The following is a 23,663-nucleotide window of genomic DNA, read 5'->3' on the forward strand; positions in this document are numbered from 1 at the left end:
TCCCCCAGCCCATTAGGTACAGAGAAACAACATTACTTTATAAGTAGCCTGACATGTTGGTCAATGAAAATGTGTCCCTGTTTCATGCTACTGTAATTCAATAAAATGCTGTGGTACTGATGCGGTCTATCCTTTTGTCCCCCATCTTCTACAGATCTGGTCCCAGGCAGCAGAGTCCAGATGCCAGCTGGGAAGGCCCAGGCACCAGATGTGATCCACCTGGGACAAGGCGGCCACCCATGTTCACCAGGCCCTTCCAGATGGATGGCATGACGCAGTGGTCAGATGAGGAGGAGAAAGAGTTGGGCCCCATAACAGCAGCCGAAGGCAGCCCCCTCAACCTGACAGCTGCCCTTGGCGGTCTGGAGTGGGAGGGCTCCCCCACCGCTCTGCATGCAAGCAGCCCACTCACATTGGAAATTTATTTATTTTTATATACCAGTGTTCGATTTTTACATATCACATCGGTTCACATTTAAACAAAATTTGCAGAAACTCATCCGTTACCTTTGTCAAATACATTAAACATTTACATATGGGGATTGTGGGGTCACGTGATAGTGAGTGAGCAGACGCGGGTCTGATCGGTCCGGGGACCCCCTCTGGGAAAAATGCAGCAAATCTATATAAAATCGCTCATAATTAATTTAAAATTACTTATTTTGACAAGGAAAACTCTCAAATATTGCTTCAAGTTAAAAAAAAAAATAAAAAAAAAATTGGAATTTCTGTGGATGAGCAGTAGCGGATCTGATCTCTCCAAGGACTCCCTTTGGGGTGGGGAAATGCAGCAAATCATTATAAAATTGCTCACAATTATTTTGAATTCACTTACTTCAATAAGCACAAGCTTCAAATACAGCTTCAAGAGATTGATCTTTAAATTTTTTTGTGGAAATGATGACAAAATCGGGTAGGAAAGAAAGAGAAAAGATGAAGGGTGCTGATTCTAAGATGGCTGACACCCCAGACACTACACATTTAACTGACTCGATAGAGGGGGTGGGGCCTGACATCGCAGCGCTGGTAATAGCTGAATTAGAGGGGAGATTTCATCAACTTTCCACACAAATTGCTGGTGTAAGCTCTCAAATTACAGGAATTCATAATCAATTAAAGGAAGCTGAATCCAGAATCTCAGAAGTAGAGAATAAGATAGAAGAACAAGCTAAGGATTTGAGAGACCTTCAGAAATCCCAGGAAACACTGCAAAGTAAGATTGATGATCTAGAAAACAGGTCACGCAGGAACAATCTGCGTATTATAGGCATACCTGAAAGCATAACAGATGTTGATTTGGGGTCTAAACTTACTTTATGGCTAATTCTAACACTAAACCTGGATAATCAGCATGGGCCGCTAGATATAGAGAGGGCACATTGGTTGGGACCCTATCAGGTAGATAGGTCCTCAAAAGCTAGACCGAGAGCAGTCATTCTTAAATTTCTTAATTTTGCACATAAGGTACAGATACTGCGAGCCTATAGAAAAAGAACAGATTTAAATTTTGAAGGGAGCAAAGTACTCATCTTTCAAGATAATTCAGCCTCTGTGGCAGCTCAAAGAAAAGCATTTGTTCCAGCATACTCTCAATTAGCCAAATTTAAAAATTAGAGCCACCCTGATGTTTCCTGCAAAACTGCATATTCATTATAATGATCAAACTCATGTCTTCATAAAAGCTGCCGAAGCTCAAGCTTTTATTCAAGGACTTCCATCTGTCTACTATCAGAAGATGTGACTTGATATAATTTTTCATTGGAGCTGTTTGTTTTTACATTGGGTGATCTTTCAGAAGTTTGTTTTCACATTGGGAGAACTTTCAGGAATTCACTACAAGAAAATTTTATTAATAGATGGATTTTTCAATTTTAGATCACTTAATAGAGTTGGTTGTTTTCACTTGAAGAGAATTTCACTAAAAGAAAGGATACTCGCTAAATAAACTGTTTTTCATGACAAATTTTCTTTTCTATCCCAAATTTTCTTTTTTATCCTTAAGAGGGGGGTTCTCAAGTGATCCTCATTAATATGTTAGGTGTGGGGCAGCATGGGATGATCCAATTTTGGTTCATCTTGTGTGGTCTATTACACCTTTTGGGGAGATATATAAAGGGTAAAGCACCGAGGGGGCACATGGTTATAGTATACGAAGTACTTTTAATAGATGTGGATAATTTATACAATGCTATTGTGGGTGAGAGACTAGGCTGGGGGACAATCACTCACATAATAACTATAAACCAAATATTAAAAAGGTATGCATTTATTTATATAGATGGCTGAGGTACGAGTATGTACTTGGAATGTCTGTGGTATAGGCTCAGTAATAAAATGCTATAAAATTTTACATTCACTAAAGCGTTACAAAACACATATTGCTTTATTGCAAGAGACGAGACTCACTGACTTGGAACATGAGAAATTAAATAAACAATGGGTGGGGAAATCCTTTTATGCCTCATCCTCCTCAAGTAAGGCAGGAGTAGCTATATTTCTACATAAAAAGATTCCTTTTCATTTACATCAATTAAAGGCAGATCCAGAGGGCAGGTATATTTTTTTTAGACATTGAGATATATGGGAAAAGGATATTCTTGGGAAATATATATGTACCTAACAGATATTCATTTATTTTATGATAATATCTTCCAAATTTTCAAGAACATTCACATCTTCCACTTATTCTGGGAGATGATTTTAATACTATATTAGAACCAACAATGGATAGGCAACCGGCACACCAAACTTCCAAGATAGATGCAGGACGAGGTCTTCCATTTATATGTAAGTTCTTAGATCTTGCAGATGTTTGGAGATTATTAGAGCCTAATGGTTAATAGAACGGAAAATGTCATAATGCCTCTGTATCGCTCCATGGTGAGACCGCACCTTGAATACTGTGTACAATTCTGGTCGCCGCATCTCAAAAAAGATATAGTTGCAATAGAGAAGGTACAGAGAAGGGCAACCAAAATGATAAAGGGGATGGAACAGCTCCCCTATGAGGAAAGACTGAAGAGGTTAGGGCTGTTCAGCTTGGAGAAGAGACGGCTGAGGGGGGATATGATAGAGGTCTTTAAGATCATGAGAGGTCTTGAACGAGTAGATGTGACTCGGTTATTTACACTTTCGAATAATAGAAGGACTAGGGGGCATTCCATTAAGTTAGCAAGTAACACATTTAAGACTAATCGGAGAAAATTCTTTTTCACTCAACGCACAATAAAGCTCTGGAATTTGTTGCCAGAGGAGGTGGTTAGTGCAGTTAGTGTAGCTGGGTTCAAAAAAGGATTGGATAAGTTCTTGGAGGAGAAGTCCATTAATGGCTATTAATCAATTATACTTAGGGGGAATAGCCACTGCTATTAATTCCATCAGTAGCATGGGTTCTTCTTAGTGTTTGGGTAATTGCCAGGTTCTTGTGGCCTGGTTTTGGCCTCTGTTGGAAACAGGATGCCAGGCTTGATGGACCCTTGGTCTGACCCAGCATGGCAATTTCTTATGTTCTTATATTCTTAATGATCTTAACTTTACTCATATTTCATGAGCCCATGGATCACAATCTAGACTGGACTATTTACTGGTTAGCTCCACTTATTTTTATAAAGTGACAGGTTCAGATATAGGGCCTTTAGTTATTTCAGATCATGCCCCTGTTTGGGTGGATTTTGTGGGATTTAATAGCACAGGAGGGGGTAAACATTGGAGATTCCCAGCAAAATTATATTATGATGAAGGATTCAAATCATATATAAGAGATAAATGGAAAGAATATGACTATTTCAATAACCAGCATCAAGGTGATCCTATTTTATATTGGGACACTACAAAGGCAGTCCTGAGGGGAGAGATTATATCATATACAGCTAAAAACCATAAGGAATTGTCAGCAACAATAGTTTGATTAGAAAAACAATTTAAAAAAGCTAAAGCCCATTTTACCTCTTTTCCTACAAGGGAAAACCGCATAAAATTTTACTCTCTTCAAAGTACTCTTCATGATTTTATACAACAAAAAAATCTCCTTTACTATAAGCATCAGTTGTTTCAATTTGGTAATAAGACAGGGAAGTTATTAGCTGGATTAGTAAAGTCATGGGAAGGAAAATCATATGTTAAAGTTTTAAGGGATTCAACAGGACAAATAAAGATATCCACTAAAGATAATGGGAAAATATTTACAGATTACTATCAAAAATTATATTCAGTGGATACAGACTATCGCCCAGACATTCAGGAGTATCTTTCTAAGATAAAACTCCCCCGGGGTAAATAAAAAGGACTTATCAATAATTAATGCTCCTATGGGAAAAACAGAATTAGAATTAATCATTAAGAATTCTGCTCTAGGTAAATCTCCAGGTCCACATGGATTTATGTATGAGTTTTACAAAGTCATGTCTGATTTAATTAGTAGTCCCATTCAAAAAGTATATGATATGCTTTCTTCGGATGAATTACAAACTTGGCAGGCGAACAAAGCAACTATAGTAGTACATCCTAAGTCTAATCGAAACACAGAGTTACCTGGTTCTTATAGACTAATATCCCTTATTAACTGTGATCTTAAATTAATAGCTAAAGTAATGGCAGATAGACTTGCAACTATCATTACTAAACTTATTTCTCCTTCTCAAGTGGGGTTTGTCAGAGGGTAGGCAGGCAGTAACAAATGTCTGCAGAGTTCTGGCAGCTATAGCCTTCTCAGAAAAATTACATTTGAATTCCCTTATAGTGAGCTTTGATGCTGAGAAAGCTTTTGATCGAGTGAACTGGGTCTTTTTATTTGAAACCTTGAATCATTATGGATTTCTAGGCTCCTTTATTTCATTTCCAAAAAATCTATATAATCAACCAAAAGCTAAAATTTATTTATTTTTAATATTTGGGTAAATGGGGAACTATCATCAGACTTTACATTGGCTCAAGGTACTAGGCAGGGTTGCCCCTTGTCCCCTTTATTATTTGTATTATCCTTGGATCCTTTATTACGTATCTTGGAGGATAATAAGAATATAGAAGGGATTAAAATGGGATCAGCAAAATTCAAATTAGCTGCATTTGTGGATGATCTCTTGTTGCATTTGACAAACCCCACCAAATCTCTCCCAGTTGCTCTTCAGGTGATTGAAGAATATGGTCTTTATGCAGGTTTTAGTTTAAACCTCGATAAATCTGAGGCCATGGTAATAGGTCCTGATGCATCTATACCTTGGTATGGGAAATTCCCCTTAAAATGGACAAATGATAAATTAAGATATCTAAGTATTTGGATTCCAAAAAGTCTTTCCAAGCTATATGACTTAAATATATCTCCATTGCAACAGAAAACTGACAGCTTTCTAAATGCTTGGCACTGTTTCCCACTCTCTCTTATTGGAAGAATACACTTATTGAAAATTACATTATTACCACGTTGGCTGTATGTACTCAGTGTTCTACCTCTTCTACTAACCCAGCTGACTATTAGCAAATATCAGAGAGTAGTGACCAAATTCTTATGGCAGGGGAAAAAACCAAGAATTAAACTATCTATCCTAATGAAACCACTATCCATGGAAGGTATGGGTCTTCTGCATTTGAAACTCTATAATAATGCAATTAATTTACGATAGATAGGGGACTGGTTGATGGGAACACAATATTTTTCAGACACCTACATCGAAGCACAATTACTTATTCCAATATCGCTTCGTTATGCTTTACATGCTCCTAATGCTTCTTTATCTCGCACAATCAAATTAGATCTGCTTTTACAACCTTTACGAAGAACATGGATATGGCTAATGCGGAAGAATTCGTTATCTGACAATATATCACCATTTCTTCCATTTTGTGGTAATCCAAAGTTCTTTTCAGGATCAGATGTATCACTATTTCGACTTTGGGATTGTTCGGGACTTAGATGCATTGGACAACTAATACATACGGATGGATCTTTTCTTACTTTTAAAGAACTTCGTTCTTTTTATAAACTCTCAGCTATTGACTACTACCAATACCTTAACGCTCGACATTATATACAATTGCTTGGTTCACCAAACTTCATGGACACTAATTGGCAATTTCTAAGTAACTGGTTTGATCTAGAAAACCCCCAGAAATGTTCTATATCATATTTGTACAAACAACTAGAGTTTGCATATAAGATTTGGTCCTTGGAGAAGGTGCAACTTAAATGGCAATTAGAACTTGAGCATCCGATATCAGTTGCAGTATTGAAATCTGCATTTGTTAGTACGCGTAAAATTACAATCAATACGCTCTTGCAGGAAACTAGGTATAAAATTATATATAGAATGTACATTTCCCAGCATCAAGCATTCAAAGCAGGTTTCACTAACTGATTATATGTATCAGGTGTAAAGGAGGACCAACACACTTGGGACATTCCTTTTGGAGTTGTCCAACAATTCAAATATTTTGGAAGAAAGTTTATCATTCTGCAAATAGAGTTGTGGGTTATAAAATTCCATTTTCTTCACTGGTGGCACTTTTTGGAATCTTTCCTAACTCATTCAAAAGAAATAAAGGCTCGATTCTCTGGATTACAAAAGTTTTTTTAATTAGCTCGCAAAGCCATACTAACAGCCTGGAGAACTTTAGAAGGACCTTCTATATTATTATGGCGTTCTTCTATAATAAATCTACTAACCATGGAACCCTTGGCTATTAATCACCTGTCTATCAAGACTAGAAGAGCAATAAACGCAGTCTGGCTTCCCATTATTCTAACCTTACCACATGAATCTAAAAGTCTTTTTTTTTAAATCGTATAGATATCTGATATGTGATCATTGTGCTTCTTCGGTGCAGGGAGGGAATGAGGGATGGGAGGGAGGTAGGGTTATGGGAGGAGGGGTAAGAAAATGGGTAGGGGCAAGGAAATATTTATTTAATAGTATGTAATAGGATATATATTATGTACCAAATGTTATGCTTTGGTAATGTTCATTGTTATATGATATATAATAAAAACAGATTTAACATAAATATGGGGATTGTTAACAAGGGATATAAAAGAACATGGGGAATGGCTAACACTATGGGATGCACGAATGAATCCTCCCATTCAGCCCTGCACCAGCACCTGTGGCACCAATACCACATCCACCAGCACCAGAAGCCCCACCACCAGCACCACAACCAGCTACAACAGCTCCACCCTTCCTACCGCCCCAGGACCCTATCACAGGCACACAGGCAGAGCAATTGTGGATAGAACTGCGTGGCCTAAGGAGATCCGTAACACAGCTAACCTGCCACTTCCAGCTCCACACGACAACATCCATCCACCAGCATGACTGCAGCGATTGGCACACTTAACACCATAATGCTACAAATCCTGCAGCGGATGCCGGACCAGCAGACGTCATCCTCCACAACATCTACACCCCAAGCCAGTCCCTTAGGGTCCCGAAGCTGCAGGGGACGTCCCCCCAAGAAGATGCCACCTCCCATAGGACCAGCACGACATGGCAAAGGGCCCTGAGGGGACAAGACACCCGAAACTGGGTAGGTCAGAATCGCCCAACCACCATTGGGATGGCCATCCCGCAGAGTTGCAGTGCCGTGGAGATGGAAGCAACAGCATCGTTGCCTGCTCCACGCAGAGTTGCAGTGCCGTCGAGATGGAAGCAACAGCATCATTGCCTGCTCCACGCAGAGTTGCAGTGCCGTCGAGATGGAAGCAACAGCATCGTTGCCTGCTCCACGCAGAGTTGCAGTGCCATGGAGATGGAAGAGGATGCATCATCCAAAGCAGATGAGGTGCCACCTCCCACCCTCCTGGTCAGCTGGCCCATCTGCATCCGCTGCGCCACTCTACTGTGTGCCATCTGCACCTGCTGCGCGCTGTGGGGGTGCCCTGTGTACTCAAGGGCTGCTAATGCTGGTTGTGGGGTGCATTCTATGCCTCATGGCTCCAAATACCACTTGGGATGTCTCGTACTTGGCCTTCTCACAGGACAAGCAGGATGGTTGTCCTCACAAATGGGTGACATAGAGGATGGAGCCCAACCATGGAAAACTTCTGTCAAAGTTTCAGGAACTTTGACTGGCCCCTACTGGGCATGCCCAGCACGGCACTAACCCTGCAGCCAGCAGGGGTCTCCCTTCAGTCTTCTTTTTTCCGCGTAGCAGTTGCCACGCGGTTAAGGAGCTCTTACCACATTCCTGACAGGAATTCTTTCAACTAATTCTTGAAGAAAAATTTGCTCCTCAGGGGTCTCCCTTCTTCAAATTTTCCTCCGCGGGACTTCGGTAAGTTTTTGCCATAGTTTTGGTCGGCTACCGTCGAGTTCGGCCCTCGAGGCCTGTTGGCAGTCGACCATCCCGCGGCTAAATTTTTGGCATACGGCCATGGCGTCGGGGTTCCGTCGGTGCCCGGACTGTACACGTACTATGTCCATCACAGATCCACATAGAGTCTGTGTTTTGTGTTTAGGGAGTGAGCATGATGTCCTGACTTGCACCAAATGTGCCCTAATGACACCAAAAGGTCGCAAAGCCAGAATGGAGAAGATGGGACTCCTTTTCCATGCTCACACTCCAACGCCATCGTTTGCATCGACGTCATCGGAACCGGCACTGTCGAAGTCTCATCATCGACAGCCTCCCGGTGACCGTCCGCCATCGACGACTTCACGGCCATCGACTCCTGTCCCTTCCCCCGAAGATCGAGGGGATCGGAAAGAGAAACATCACCATCGACGTCATAAGTCTCGGACCGTCGAGGAATCGAAGTCATCGACCTCAGTACTGTCCGAGCCTTCTCCGAAGAATTCTCGACCAGAAGTGGCACCGTCCACTTCTGTCTCGCAGACACTGAGGCAACCCTCACCCGTTCGGGGTTTGGGAGCCGCGATTCCACCAGCGACGGTGGTCCCTCCGGCTCAGCCTCAGCCTCCCTCTCCCGTTGAGCTGGGTCTTGTTACCCCAGGTCTCCGGGTAGAACTGGACCGGCTGGTCCAGGAGGCCATCGACAAAGCGATGCTACGGTTCCAGACTCCTCCGGCACCGAGAGTGGAACCGGTCACCGACCTGATTCCAGCGGCACTGGCACCGCTGCTTGCCCGGATGGAAGCGCTCATGACTGCCCTTCCACCGGCAAGACCCGGGTTACAGACAGCTTTCTCAGGTGGAGAAACACCGTACCGGATTCCCCCTTCGGGGTAGTTCCATCGGTGCCATGTCGTCCCTCGCCACCGATACATTCCTCGGGGGCGATACGCACATCAGCTCCACCGATGACGACACCGATTCCTTCGATGCTGGCACAGGTGCCGATGCCGACACCGATTCCATCGAGGACATTCTCGATGCCCCCGGTAATTCCTTCGAGTTTCTCGGAGCCTCAACCGGGGCCTTCAGGTATTCAGCCCCCTCATGGTCCTACAGGTCAGCAACCTGATCCCTATGACACCTGGGGTGATGATACCTCTACAGACACCGATGATTTGCCTTCACCACCCTCTCCTGCGGAAAGTAGAAAGCGTTCTCCCCCTGAGGACCTCTCTTTTTCATAAATTTTGTGAAGGAAATGTCGGAGTTGGTCCCTTTTCAGCTTCAATCGGAGCAAGATGACAGGCACCAGATGATGGAGTTGCTCCAATTCTTGGATGCCCCTAAAGTCATCACCTCTATTCCAATTCATCAGGTTTTTCTGGACCTTCTAAAAAAGAATTGGGAATCTCCTGGATCTGTTGCTCCAGTAAACAAAAAAGCTGACTCTACCTATCTTGTACAGTCAGCACCTGGCTTTCAGAAACCACAGCTAGACCACCACTCTGTTGTGGTAGAATCAGCTCAAAAGAAAGCTAAAAGAATAAAGCCACATTCTTCCATACCTCCTACTAAGGAAAATAAATTCCTAGATAGTATAGGTAGGAAAGTATACCAAGGAGCCATGCTGATTTCCAGAATAGCCTCTTATCAGCTATATATGACCCAATACAATAGGGTCATCCTTAAACAGATACAGGAGTACTCAGATGCCTTACCAGAACAGTTCCAGCCACAACTTCAATCCCTACTAAATAAAGGGTTTGAAGCTGGGAAACATGAGATAAGAACAGCTTATGACGTTTTTGATGCTTCCACTAGACTTTCTGCTATGGCCATCTCCGCCAGATGCTGGGCTTGGCTTAAGTCATCTGACCTTCGCCCGGAAGTTCAGGACAGGCTCTCTGACTTGCCCTGTCTCGGGGACAATTTGTTTGGGGAGCAAATTCAGCAAATTGTTGCTGAATTGAAGGATCATCATGAGACACTTAAACAGCTCTCATCCATTCCTTCTGACTTACCTTCTAAACAGCCATTTAAGAAGGACCCAAAAAAGTCATTCTTCCGTCCACGGAAGTATTATCCCCCACTAACCAAGTCTAGGTCTGCGAGGCCTTATCATAAATCTCAGCCTTGCCAGTCTCGTAAACAAAAGCCCGCAGCAGCTCCACAACCTGGCCCTGCATCGGGTTTTTGACTTTCAATTAGAGAGCAGATGCCACATCCCTCTTCCTACCATACCAGTAGGGGGTCAGTTAAGCCACTTTCTAGAAAAATGGCATCACATCACCACAGATCAATGGGTGATAGCGATAATTGCACAGGGTTACCACCTCAACTTCCTGACTCTCCCTTCGGACTCCCCACCCCTGCAGGCGTGGAGATTCACCGATCACTCCGTTCTTCTAGAGCAGGAAGTTTCCCTTCTCCTCCAGTCAAACGCTATAGAACCCGTTCCTCCCTCACAACAAGGACTAGGGTTCTATTCCAGGTACTTTCTGATCCCAAAAAAGTCAGGAGGTCTTCGACCAATCCTGGACCTACGGGCTCTCAACAAGTACCTTTACAGAGAGAAGTTCAAGATGGTAACCCTGGGATTGCTTCTCCCTCTGCTGCAAAGAGGGGACTGGCTATGCTCTCTAGACCTAAAAGACGCCTATACTCACATTGTGATAACTCAATCTCATCGCAAATACATCCGTTTTTTAGTAGGCCGAAATCACTACCAATACAGAGTGCTCCCTTTCGGACTGGCATCCGCACCATGAGTTTTTACCAAATGCCTCGTGGTGGTTGCAGCTTTTCTCAGGAAGGAAGGTGTCCACGTCTACCCTTACCTAGACGATTGGTTAATCAGGGCCCCAACCCAGCAATTCGCTCGGTCCTCCCTGACCCTGACAATTCGAACTCTGCTTTCTCTAGGGTTTCTTGTCAATTACGAGAAATCCTGCTTAGTCCCATCTCAGACCTTATCCTTCATTGGGGCAGACTTGGACACCTTACAGGCAAAAGCCTTCCTTCCTTATCAACAAGTCCAAATCCTTGTGTCTCTAGCTTGCCAGTTGCAGTCTCAACACACAGCAATAGCTCGCCAATTCCTCATTCTGCTGGGACACATGGCCTCCTCAGTTCATGTGATTCCCATGGCCCGCCTGGCCATGAGAGTCATGCAATGGACTCTGAGATCACAATGGATCCAAGCTGTTCAGCCTCTGTCCTCCATTGTTCGCATCACCGATGCACTCCGTCTGTCTCTTGCCTGGTGGACAAATCAATCCAACCTCCTACTGGGCTTGCCTTTTCACCTACCAGATCCTAATTCTCACAACCGATGCTTCCAACGTCGGTTGGGGAGCCCATGTAAACAATTTACAAACCCAAGGATTCTGGTCTCCAGAGGAAGCCAAACACCAGATAAACTTCCTGGAACTTCGAGCAATACGGTATGCTCTCAGGACTTTTCAAGATTGCATATCGACCCATGTCATCTTGATTCAGATGGACAACCAGGTGGCCATGTGGTACATAAACAAGCAGGGGGGCACAGGTTCCTTTCTTTTGTGTCAGGAAGCTGCGCAGATTTGGGCAGAAGCCCTCTCCCGCTCCATATACCTCAGGGCCACCTACTTGCCGGGAGCAGACAATGTATTGGCAGACCAGCTAAGCCGTGTCTTCCAACCACACGAGTGGTCACTCAATCCCTTGGTAACGACCTCTCTTTTCCAGAAATGGGGTTATCCCCACATAGACCTCTTTGCGTCCCCTCAGAACCACAAAGTGGACAATTACTGCTCTCTCATTCGGAGCCAGCACTCTCAACCCAGGGATGCATTCTCCCTCACGTGGACAACCAGTCTGCTTTATGCATTCCCTCCACTTCCTCTTCTGTCGAAGACTCTCATGAAACTACATCAGGACAGAGGAACTATGATCCTGATAGCACCGCACTGGCCACGCCAAGTGTGGTTTCCCATACTTCAGGATCTCTCCATCCGCAGGCACATTCCTCTGGGAAAAGACCCGCATCTGATCACTCAAAACGATGGATGCTTCCTCCATCCCAACCTCCAAGCCTTGTCCCTGATGGCATGGATGTTGAAAGGTTAGTCCTTCAGCCATTTAACCTTTCGGATTCAGTTTCTCGTGTCCTGATCGCTTCACGAAAGCCTTCCACAAGAAAATCTTATTCCTACAAATGGAAAAGGTATACATCATCGTGCACTTCTCAGTCCCTTGATCCCCTTTCCTGTCCAATTTCTAAATTCTTGGACTATCTCTGGCATCTATCAGAATCAGGTCTAAAGTCCTCTTCCATTAGAATGCATGTCAGTGCGGTAGCCGCCTTCCATAAAGGTATCGGGGGTGTCCCTATTTCAGTACAACCTCTTGTAACACGCTTTCTTAAAGGCTTGCTCCATTTGAAGCCACCTTTACGCCCTCCGGCCCCATCTTGGGACCTTAATCTGGTTCTTGGTCGCCTTATGAAATCTCCTTTCGAACCTCTTCACTCCTGTGACCTAAAATATCTCACATGGAAAGTGTTATTCCTTTTGGCTATCACTTCAGCTCGCAGGGTTAGTGAATTACAGGCCCTAGTTACCTATCCGCCTTACACTAAACTCCTGCAGGACTGGGCGGTACTCCGCACTCACCCTAAATTCTTACCTAAGGTAGTTTCGGAGTTTCATATAAATCAATTCATCATACTACCTATCTTCTTTCCCAGGCCCCACTCCAACTCCGGGGAACAGACTCTGCATACTCTTGACTGTAAACGTGCTCTAGCTTTCTATCTAGACCGTACAGTTGCCCACAGGAAGAGCACTCAATTATTCATCTCTTTCCATCCTAACAAGTTAGGTCAACCTGGGGGTAAGCAGGCTCTTTCCTCCTGGTTGGCGGACTGCATCTCCTTTTGCTATCAGCAAGCTGGCATTCCTTTCCAAGACCGTGTCAAAGCACACTCTGTGAGGGCCATGGCGACTTCAGTAGCACACCTTCGATAGGTGCCGCTTCCTGACATCTGCAAGGCTGCCACCTGGAGTTCCCTCCATACATTTGCAGCCCATTATTGCTTGGACAAAGCTGGAAGACAGGATTCCATCTTCGGCCAGTCTGTCTTGCATAACCTTTTTCCAGCATGATGTACCAACACCCTTCCACCTCCCGGTAGGGTGCGGATGTCCTCTACCAAATTTCACCCCAGTTGTGCCTGTTGCACGCCGTTGGGTACATTTGGTGCATGGCCGGAAATCCTCAGCTCGGTACTCACCCATTTGTGAGGACAACCATCCTGCTTGTCCTGTGAGAAAGCAAATGTTGCTTACCTGATGTAACAGGTGTTCTCACAGGACAGCAGGATGTTAGTCCTCACGAAACCCGCCCGCCACCCCGCGGTGTTGGGTTTGTTTTTATTTTATTTTTCGGCACTGCCTGTAGCTTTGAAACAAGACTGAAGGGAGACCCCTGCTGGCTGCAGGGTTAGTGCCGTGCTGGGCATGCCCAGTAGGGGCCAGTCAAAGTTCCTGAAACTTTGACAGAAGTTTTCCGTGGTTGGGCTCCATCCTCGATGTCACCCATTTGTGAGGACTAACATCCTGCTGTCCTGTGAGAACACCTGTTACATCAGGTAAGCAACATTTGCTTTCTCCTGCTGCCATGCCGCTGTTGCCTTGTCCTGGGCCTTCACTGTTGTTGCCATGCCGCTGCTGCCTCGTCCTGAGCCTTCACTGCTGTTGCCACACCCTTGATGTGTTCCCCTTCTGCCTACATGCTGAACTGTGGGATACCTTGTCTGCTGCCTGGACTTTCACTCTGCTGGCAGGCCTCTCAGGCACTCCCCTTTCAGTGCACTCTTTCAACATGGACCGCCTGGGCCCTATGCCTGTCTACACATTGTATACTGTCCAGCAGTAATCTATGTATTGCAGTATCCGAGCTATTGGGGTGCCACTTCCTGTTTCTCTCTTCCTAGTGTAGGAGCTCAGATTCCTATCTGAACAACCGCAACCGTTGAATGTGAGAAAAACTGAAAACTTCTGATTAACAACGCCAGCAGTGAAACGCACCATATTGAATGCACTAATATCTGACATGCACTGAAATGCACTACGTACTGACACGCAGTGGAACGCACTACCATTTTATAATAACATTTTTGTACTGTAATTAACGCTGCTAGAAAATGTCCAATATTATGTCTGTCAAATGACATATGCAATGGTCTGATTGTAAGTTACGCCTACTTAGAAAGAATGTATAAAATTCTGCTCCTTTAGGGGAGTGGCATGCAGTTGTTCTAAGCCTTTGTCTTAGCTGCATCTTGCTGGCAATAAAAGGTTTTTCTTTGCGGATCAGTTGTCTGGACCTCTTTACTGCCTCCTATCTAACGGTTACATTTTGGCGAGCCAGCCAGGAGGTTCGGGGACCGCTATATTAGCCCCCCAGTTGGTCCGGTAGTTTGGTGGCGGAGTGATCCCCCAGACTTACCTGGTGAGTGGCCACCGCTGAGTTCAGTGATCAGGTTTCTGAGGGGACCATTCCACGGAAATCTTCTGAGACCTCTGGTATTGGTGATCCGGAAAGAAGGCTTTTCTTGACGACTCAGGATCTGATCTGGAACCTTGCAGGCGAGTATTGGGAATATTTTAGTCCGATCCCTTAACGGATTGAAGGGGGTCTTGATCAAACCCCACCAAGTGGAGTAAGAACTAGGTTCTGAAACCCCACAGAGGCTTGGGAGGAATAGGTTTCTTGTGTGAAAGAGAGTGAATGGCCTCGCAGTTCTAGGCCGGGTGACCGCGTTCTAGTCGAGGCGATTGTGACCCTATTGTGTCTGGCGGATACGGACCCCTTACCTGTCCGCTTTCCCTTCCCTTCTTTGTCTGTCTTCTATTCTAAAATGGGAGGGGGAGGTTCTACTCCATTAAAAACCATGACGGAACACTTTAGCGAAGTGTTTGATAAGCATAAATGCACAAAAGTAGGAATGATTCAGCGATGTGCATACAAGTGGCCAAGTTTAGGAGAATCCGTTAACTGGCCTTCAGAAGGAACTTTTGATTTTCAGACAGCCACAAAAGTTCAGAATATAGTAATTGTCGAAGGAAATCCAGGATGTCCAGAAGACATACCGTATATTGATGCCTGGATTACTGTAATTCTTGATCCACCCTCATGGGTTAAAAAGTTAGTGGAGGGAGCTGCTTTAACAATGGTGGCGCATGTACAAAAAATGAAAGACCGGAAGTCTTCAAACCGGAAGAGAAGGGAAGAAGACATAAACCGTAAGAGAAGGGAAGAGTCGGCCATCTTAGTTATGAAAGAAAGTCCGCCGGCCATCTTTGTAGCTAAAGGTAGTAAGGAAAACCAAGTAAAAGTGAAAGTACAGTCTCCCTTAATAAAACCTATATTAACAGATGAACCAGAAGACCAACCTCCACCGTACATTCCAATATACCCACAATTAACTGATTTATTGATTCCTGATTACGAAAAAGATGATTCTTCAACATCTACACCCGTGATAGGAGTTGGATTAGAATATGCAACGGAAATAAAGAAAAATGAAGAAACATCTTCTATTTCGGAGCGTACTCGAAATAAAATAAAAACCGCTAGTTTACAGCTACCTATTAGAGAAACCGCTACAATAGTGCCCGTACCACCAACAGAGGAGAATGATTTTAATACTACACAAACGATAAAACTTTATACATATGTACCTTTTTCATCTGCTGATCTTTTTAACTGGAAACAACATGGTCCTTCATATGCAGAGAAGCCAGATCAGATGATTGATTTTTTTTATCTGGAATTTTTTCAGCTCATAACCCTAATTGGGCTGACATTCGTCATTTAGCCTCCTTTCTTTTAACTACAGAAGAACGGCGACAGATTCAACAAAACATGGCGGAATCAGAAAAAGAAGGAGCCGGATCTGATGGGAACCCAGATGAAGCCATGAGAGAATTTGCCCCTCTTACAGATCCTTTTTGGGATTATCAGACGTCAATAGGATGGGAATGCATAGCTGCTTATCAAAAAGCTTTTTTGGAAGCTTTGAAAAAAGGAAAAAGAAAAGTTATGAATATGAGCAAAATACAAGATATTGTGCAGAAAAGAGAAGAGACTCCTGGAGATTTTCTAGAGCGTTTGATGGATGCATATCGTAAATATAGTCCTTTTGATCCCGAAGATCTAAAAAATCATTCTATTATAGTAATGAGTTTTGTGGGTCAGTCATATCCAGATATACGTCGCAAACTCCAGAAGACAGAGGGATTTGAAGGAATGACTATTAGTCAGTTAAAAGCAATGGCTGATAGAGTTTATGGAAATAGAAGAAAAAAAAGAAGACAAAAGAGAAGCTGGACGTCGAATGAGAGAAAGTGTCAGTCTTCTTGCTGCAGCATTAGAAGAAACCAATTTCAGCCAGAGAGACCAGAGAAATTATTATCAAGGATATCCTAGATATAGAGGAAGAGGCAGATCACCATTTAGAGGATCATTCAGAGGAGGAAGGCCTCTAGGAAGAGCTCCTTTAGGACAGAACCAATGTGCATATTGTAAGAAGGAAGGACATTGGAAGTCTGATTGTCCAGACATACCACAACAAAAGGAAAAAGAGTATAAACAACAATCTAAATCTCGAGAGCTTGAATGGCAACTGGCATTGGATGAGATGTCTGGAGATGATGGTGAACGAGATTCCTGACTAGACAAGGAAGATCTTCCACTTGATCCTTTAGTAGAGATAAAGGTGGGAGCAAAAACATTTAAAGGACTACTGGATTCAGGAGCAGAACGATCAGTTATGACTACTGCAATAACTACTCCAACATCTAAAGTATTTCTATTGTAGGAGCTTCAGGAAAACCACTAGCAGCTCCTATTCTTCAAAATCGACAAATTCGAGTTGGAGGACAATTAGTATCTCACCAATTTCTATATGTTCCAGGATGTCCAGTGCCGTTAATTGGTCGAGATCTTCTTTGTAAATTAAGAGCAAACTTACAATTTGAGCCATCTGGTGAAGTTAAAGCTTCTTTTGCTAATAAACCAATCTCCTTGGTTTGTCCTCTTCAAGAAGAATGGAGACTTCATCTTCCTATCATTGAAAAAGCAATTGAACATCGATACGAAAAAGATACACCTCTCAATAAAAAACGAAGACAACTGATGGACAGTATACCTCAAGTATGGGCTGAAATTAATCCAGGAGGATTAGCTAACGAAGCCATCCCTTTATGGATTGAAATGAAAGAAAATGCTCAGGTCATTAATCAACCTCAATACCCCATTCCATATATGGCCAGACAAGCAATACAGATACATCTTCAAAGGTTATTTGATTTAGGTATCCTTAGACAAATTCGATCTGCCTGGAATACTCCCTTGTTACCAGTAAAGAAACCCGGTACTAATGACTACCGGCCTGTACAAGACTTAAGAAAAGTGAATACTCAAGTGGCAGATTTGGTAGCACTCGTGCCAAATCCGTATTCAATCCTGGCTCAAGTTTCTTCTAGTTCCAAATGGTACAGTGTTATTGATCTCAAAGATGCTTTCTTCTCTGTTCAAATAGCAGAAGAATGTCAGAAAATATTTGCCTTCACTTGGGAAAATGCGCAAACTGGAGAAAAGCAGCAGTATACTTGGACTCGCCTACCCCAAGGATTTAAAAATTCACCCACTCTGTTCTCGGAGCAACTGGCTAAGGACCTGAAGATGTACCAGGTCACATATGGACCAGTTGTGCAATATGTGGATGATCTCTTGGTATTTAGGGAAGCATACCATGAATGTGCGGTAGCAACCCTATACTTGTTGAAGACTTTGTACTCGAAGGAGTATCGTGCGAGCAAAAAGTAAGCGCACATTTGTGAAATAGAAGTAGAATATTTGGGTTTTCGTCTTAGAGAAGGCACTCGTCGACTTGGAATCTCTCGTACTAGTTCTATAAGAGATCAACCTGTACCCACTTGTAAAAAGGAACTCCGTGCGTTTTTGGGAGCTGCAGGATATTGTAGACTTTGGATTGCAAACTATGCAATTATTGCTCAACCATTATATGATAAACTACGAGGTAAAGAAGCAGAATCTCAGCCCTTTCAATGGGAAAAACAAGAATTGACGAATTTACATCAACTGAAGGAAGCCTTGATCTCACCTCCTGCTCTAGGGTTACCTGATATAACAAAACCCTTTCATCTTTTCATAGATGAGAAGAAAGGAATGGCCATTGGGGTATTGACTCAAACTTTAGGATCATGGGAACGACCTGTTCCATATTTGTCAAAAGGAATGGACAATGTTGCTAAAGGATGGCCTGGTTGTCTTCGAAGCATTGCTGCTGCATGTTTACTGCTACCTGAAGCTGTTAAATTAACATTTGGACAGACTTTACAAGTAACAACTCCTCATACTATTCAAGGACTACTGGAAACTCATGGACCAAAATGGATGATTAATTCACGTCTTGTCAAATATCAAGCTTTACTGTGTTGAAACACCTGAAATTCAAATACAAGACAGTAAAAATTTGAACCCGGCTACTCTAATGCCAGCACCTGAACCAGTTGCCCATGACTGTGAAGAAGTCATGGCTACAATACACTCCAGTAGGCCAGATCTAAGGGATCAGCCTTGGCAAGGAGCCTGGACTTTATTCACTGATGGAAGCAGTCAAATCATTAATGGAACACGTTTTGCTGGATATGCTGTAGTATCTGAAGATGAAATTGTTGAAGCTGAACCTTTGCCTCCAGGAACATCTGCACAAAAAGCTGAATTAATTGCCCTTACTCGAGCTCTACAATTGGCAGAAGGAGAAACTGTCAATATATACACAGATTCTAAATATGCCTTTCTTACAATTCAAGTACATGGAGCATTATACAAAGAACGAGGATTCTTAACTGCAGAAGGAAAACAATTGAACAATGCACCCGAAATACATGAATTACTAGATGCAGTATGGTTACCTCGCAAAGTGGCTGTAATGCACTGTAAAGCCTGATAAAGAATGGCCTGATAAAGACTGATAAAGAATGGCCACCAGAACGCATCGTTCAATACTATGGACCAGCAACATGGGCTGAAGATGGTTCTTATGGATACAGAACACCAATCTACATGTTAAATCGTATTATCAGACTTCAAGCAGTACTTGAATTACTTACCAATGACTCAGCAATGGCCCTGAATATTCTAGCCAAACAAAACACTAAACTCATCACTGCCGTATATCAAAATCGATTAGCACTAGACTATCTTCTAGCTCAGGAAGGTGGAGTATGTGGAAAATTTAATCTCTCTAATTGTTGTTTACAGATTGATGATGAGTCAAGTTATTGAAGAAATTACTGATCGCATGGTACGATTAGCTCATGTTCCTGTACAAACCTGGTCTGGAGCCTTTGATTGGACTTCATCAATGCCTAATTGGATATCTTCCATCCCAGGATTTAAGGAACTCTTCATTCCTATAATATTATGTTTAATCTCTTGTATTTTAATCCCTTTATGTCTTCCTTTTATTCTCAGATATTTACGTACAATGATGGAAACCATAGCTGACCAAAGAGCAGCAGCTCATATTATGATGATGAATCAGTATACTTCAGTTTCAACACTCCCCTCAGATTCAGATTATGAAGATTTCTTTTAAATACCATTTACAATAAAGTTAAGTTTAACAAGGACCACCATTCTTGTTAGGATCAAGTCCGGATACAAAGGGAGGGGGGGTGCTCCTCTAGGGACCCCTCGTCTCAACCCCGGGGAAGAAAACAACAACCTGACAGAATATTAGGGTCCTTAACAATAAATGTTGTACTAATTACATGTTTGTCTTTTCAGCTACCTCATAAGGTGATACTTACGCCTTCTAAAGAAGTTGAAGTATCAAAGGGGGGAATGTAGGAGCTCAGATTCCTATCTGAACAACCGCAACCGTTGAATGTGAGAAACTGAAAACTTCTGATTAACAACGCCAGCAGTGAAACGCACCATATTGAATACACTAATATCTGACACGCACTGAAATGCACTACGTACTGACGTACTGACACACAGTGGAACGCACTACCATTTTATAATTACATTTTTGTACTGTAATAATTAACGCTGCTAGAAAATGTCCAATATTATGTCTGTCAATTGACATATGCAATGGTCTGATTGTAAGTTACGCCTACTTAGAAAGAATGTATAAAATTCTGCTCCTTTAGGGGAGTGGCATGCAGTTGTTCTAAGCCTTTGTCTTAGCTGCATCTTGCTGGCAATAAAAGGTTTTTCTTTGCGGATCAGTTGTCTGGACCTCTTTACTGCCTCTTATCTAACGGTTACACTAGCTAATCATGCTTTTGCCAGTACAGATAACACCCACTACCTGCATATATGTGTGCAGTATACTCCTTATGTTGGAGTGATGTAGCATGGATTTAGACCATTTGGGAGCAATTAGCTATCTAGTACTTGCAAATAATGACTACCTAGGAATGTCTAATGTATGGTTAAACTGCTGATCTAATACTATACCCTGCACAATGTTGTCAGGAATAAATATCCGGTTTAACCTGCCACCTTTTGTGTCCTCTTTATGTTCCTAATGTGCCCTTGGTTTACACCCGCCACACCTAGCATGCTGCATCACACGTTGGAACAATGCAGAGTTTCCTAAATGCCCCCTGTTTGAGATTCAGTACAGCAACATCTGCACCTGCCATTGACATACCTTACAGTTAGCTTCATGTACTAGGAGGGTGCTAAGGGGGACCCTGCAGAATAAACATTATGGGGCGGATTTTCAGAGCCCTGCTCGCGTAAATCCGCCCAAAACCGGGCGGATTTACGCGAGCAGGGCCCTGCGCGCCGGTAAGCCTATTTTACATAGGCCTACCGGCGCGCGCAGAGCCCCGGGACTCGCGTAAGTCCCGGGGTTTTCGGAGGGGGCGTGTCGGGGGGCGGGCCCGAACCGCGCGGTGTTTTCGGGGTGTGTCGGGAGTGTTCCGGGGGCGGGCCCGGGGGCGTGGCTACGGCCCGGGGGCGTGGCCGCACCCTCCGGACCCGCCCCCAGGTCGCGTCCCGGCGCGCAGGAGGCCCGCTGACGCGCGGGGATTTACGCCTCCCGGAGGGAGGCGTAAATCCCCCGACAAAGGTAAGGGGGGGGGCTTAGACAGGGCCGGGTGGGTGGGGTAGGGAGGGGAAGGTGAGGGGAGGGCAAAAGGAAGTTCCCTCCGAGGCCGCTCCGATTTCGGAGTGGCCTCGGAGGGAACGGGGGTAGGCTGCGCGGCTCGGTGCGCGCCGGCTATACAAAATCCATAGCCTTGCGCGCGCCGATCCAGGTTTTTAGCAGATACGCGCGACTCCGCGCGTATCTACTGAAATCCAGCGTACTTTTGTTTGCGCCTAAGGGGCGGATTTTAAAAGGAGCGCGAATAGCCTACTTTTGTTTGCGCTCCAGGCGCAAACAAAAGTACGCTGGATTTTAGTAGATACGTGCGGAGCCGCGCGTATCTGCTAAAAACCTGGATCGGCGCGCGCAAGGCTATGGATTTTGTATAGCCGGCGCGCACCGAGCCGCGCAGCCTACCGCCGTTCCCTCCGAGGCCGCTCCGAAATCGGAGCGGCCTCGGAGGGAACTTTCCTTTGCCCTCCCCTCACCTTCCCCTCCATTCCCCTACCTAACCCACCCGCCCGGCCCTGTCTAAACCCCCCCCTTACCTTTGTCGGGGGATTTACGCCTCCCAGAGGGAGGCGTAAATCCCCGCGCGTCAGCGGGCCTCCTGCGCGCCGGGACGCGACCTGGGGGCGGGTCCGGAGGGCGCGGCCACGCCCCCGGGCCCGCCCCCGGAACGCTCCCGACACGCCCCGAAAACGCTGCGCGGTTCGGGCCCGCCCCCCGACACGCCCCCTCCGAAAACCCCGGGACTTACGCGAGTCCCGGGGCTCTGCGCGCGCCGGTAGGCCTATGTAAAATAGGCTTACCGGCGCGCAGGGCCCTGCTCGCGTAAATCCGCCCGGTTTTGGGCGGATTTACGCGAGCAGGGCTCTGAAAATCCGCCCCTATGGGAATACATCACATGTCCCTCACAGTAGAAAAGGTACTGTCCCTCAGTACAATCAATGCACAGTAAGGGAGCGTTCTGATGTATGCATACTTTTATGATCTGTGAGGAAAGGGGAAGGGGTGGGCAGCAGTGTATTCAAATTGCAGTGATCATTTCAGCCACTGTCGGTGGTGATGACTCAAAACACGTATTTCTTAGCAGTGTTCAGTATTATAGCTATCTGAGCCTGACAAACGCCACGTATGTGAGCCAAACCAATGCTAGGGTACAAACTGAGTTTGCTTCCTATATTGGTCTCTCACATGTGCTGGTAAACGGAAGATGCCTTCCACCAACTCCTGGTGACTGACAGGCAGATTACCAACTGCTGGTGCCATGCAGGACATCCATTATAGTGGTGGATCATGCTTATGCTAAATGTCCAGGTGCTGTAGGCATACAATAGTGTGTAGCCATTCTCATCTGCACATGCAAAGCATGTACCCTGTGCATACTGATATATCAGTGTATATACACCACATGGTAGCTTGTACATTGATTCCTTGTATGGCAGGGAAGGATTCCTATAGTTACTATCTTAGCCTTAAGGTTGTGGGCCACTGAAAGGTGATGCCTGGGAAGGGTTATGTAGCTATCTGCATGCCGTGTATTAACACAGTTGTACAGACTGTCAGCAGATAGGTTACTAGGCTGTTGCAAGTCGTAGGGAGAGCTTAATATATTAATGCTAATGTGTCATACCCGTTTACATGGTGCAACCTGTGTAAGGATTGTTCAACAGGCCTTAAGTGTGTCTATCTGGTGTCCATGTGCACACAGGAGTGGTGACTGCTGGTGTGCAGTCACTGTTAACTACCAATATATTAATTGGATGGGCAGAAAAGGCCAAAGGTTGCAAGATGTGGTCATCATCCATTGTGACACACATCCCTCCGGTGGCGTCTCCCAGCTGTGGTGTGTGCACGTCCAACATGTGAACACTGACGGGCAACACTGTAGTATACAGTCCTACAGTCTCTTCACAAATATTACATCGCCAGACACTGATATACGAGCCACTCTCCAATGTTTACTGACATTGTTGATAGTGCATGTTTGGAAAACCAGTACAGACCACTGACACGTATCTGTCAGTGTTGTAAAATATTAGGTATACATTAATGACTATTAACACAACAACAAACAGTTACATGCTGCAGAACCCCAGTGGACTTTCCTCCCTACAGGTGTGCTGTTCAAAAGGTTACAGGTAACGAATGTTGCTCACACATCAGTATCGGCAGAATATTAGTGTTTGCACAT

At 44.4% G+C, this 23,663-nt stretch overlaps 1 protein-coding gene across 2 annotated transcripts in view; it reads left to right on the plus strand.

Annotated features, from left to right (window-relative positions):
- TCTE3 (t-complex-associated-testis-expressed 3) overlaps window positions 1-23,663 on the plus strand; it is a 231,029-nt gene that overhangs the window by 88,517 nt on the left and 118,849 nt on the right. The window contains exon 3 of one of the 2 annotated variants that reach the window (XM_029594218.1): window positions 19,834-20,588. The exons of the other annotated variant lie outside the window; for it this stretch is intronic. Coding sequence (XP_029450078.1) covers window positions 19,834-19,866 — 33 coding nt within the window. The 3' untranslated portion in view covers window positions 19,867-20,588. Of the gene's footprint in view, window positions 1-19,833; window positions 20,589-23,663 lie in introns of those variants that run through there. 2 annotated transcript variants of the gene reach the window in all.

This window comes from Rhinatrema bivittatum, chromosome 3 (genome assembly GCF_901001135.1).
Source record: "Rhinatrema bivittatum chromosome 3, aRhiBiv1.1, whole genome shotgun sequence".
NCBI lineage: Eukaryota > Metazoa > Chordata > Amphibia > Gymnophiona > Rhinatrematidae > Rhinatrema > Rhinatrema bivittatum.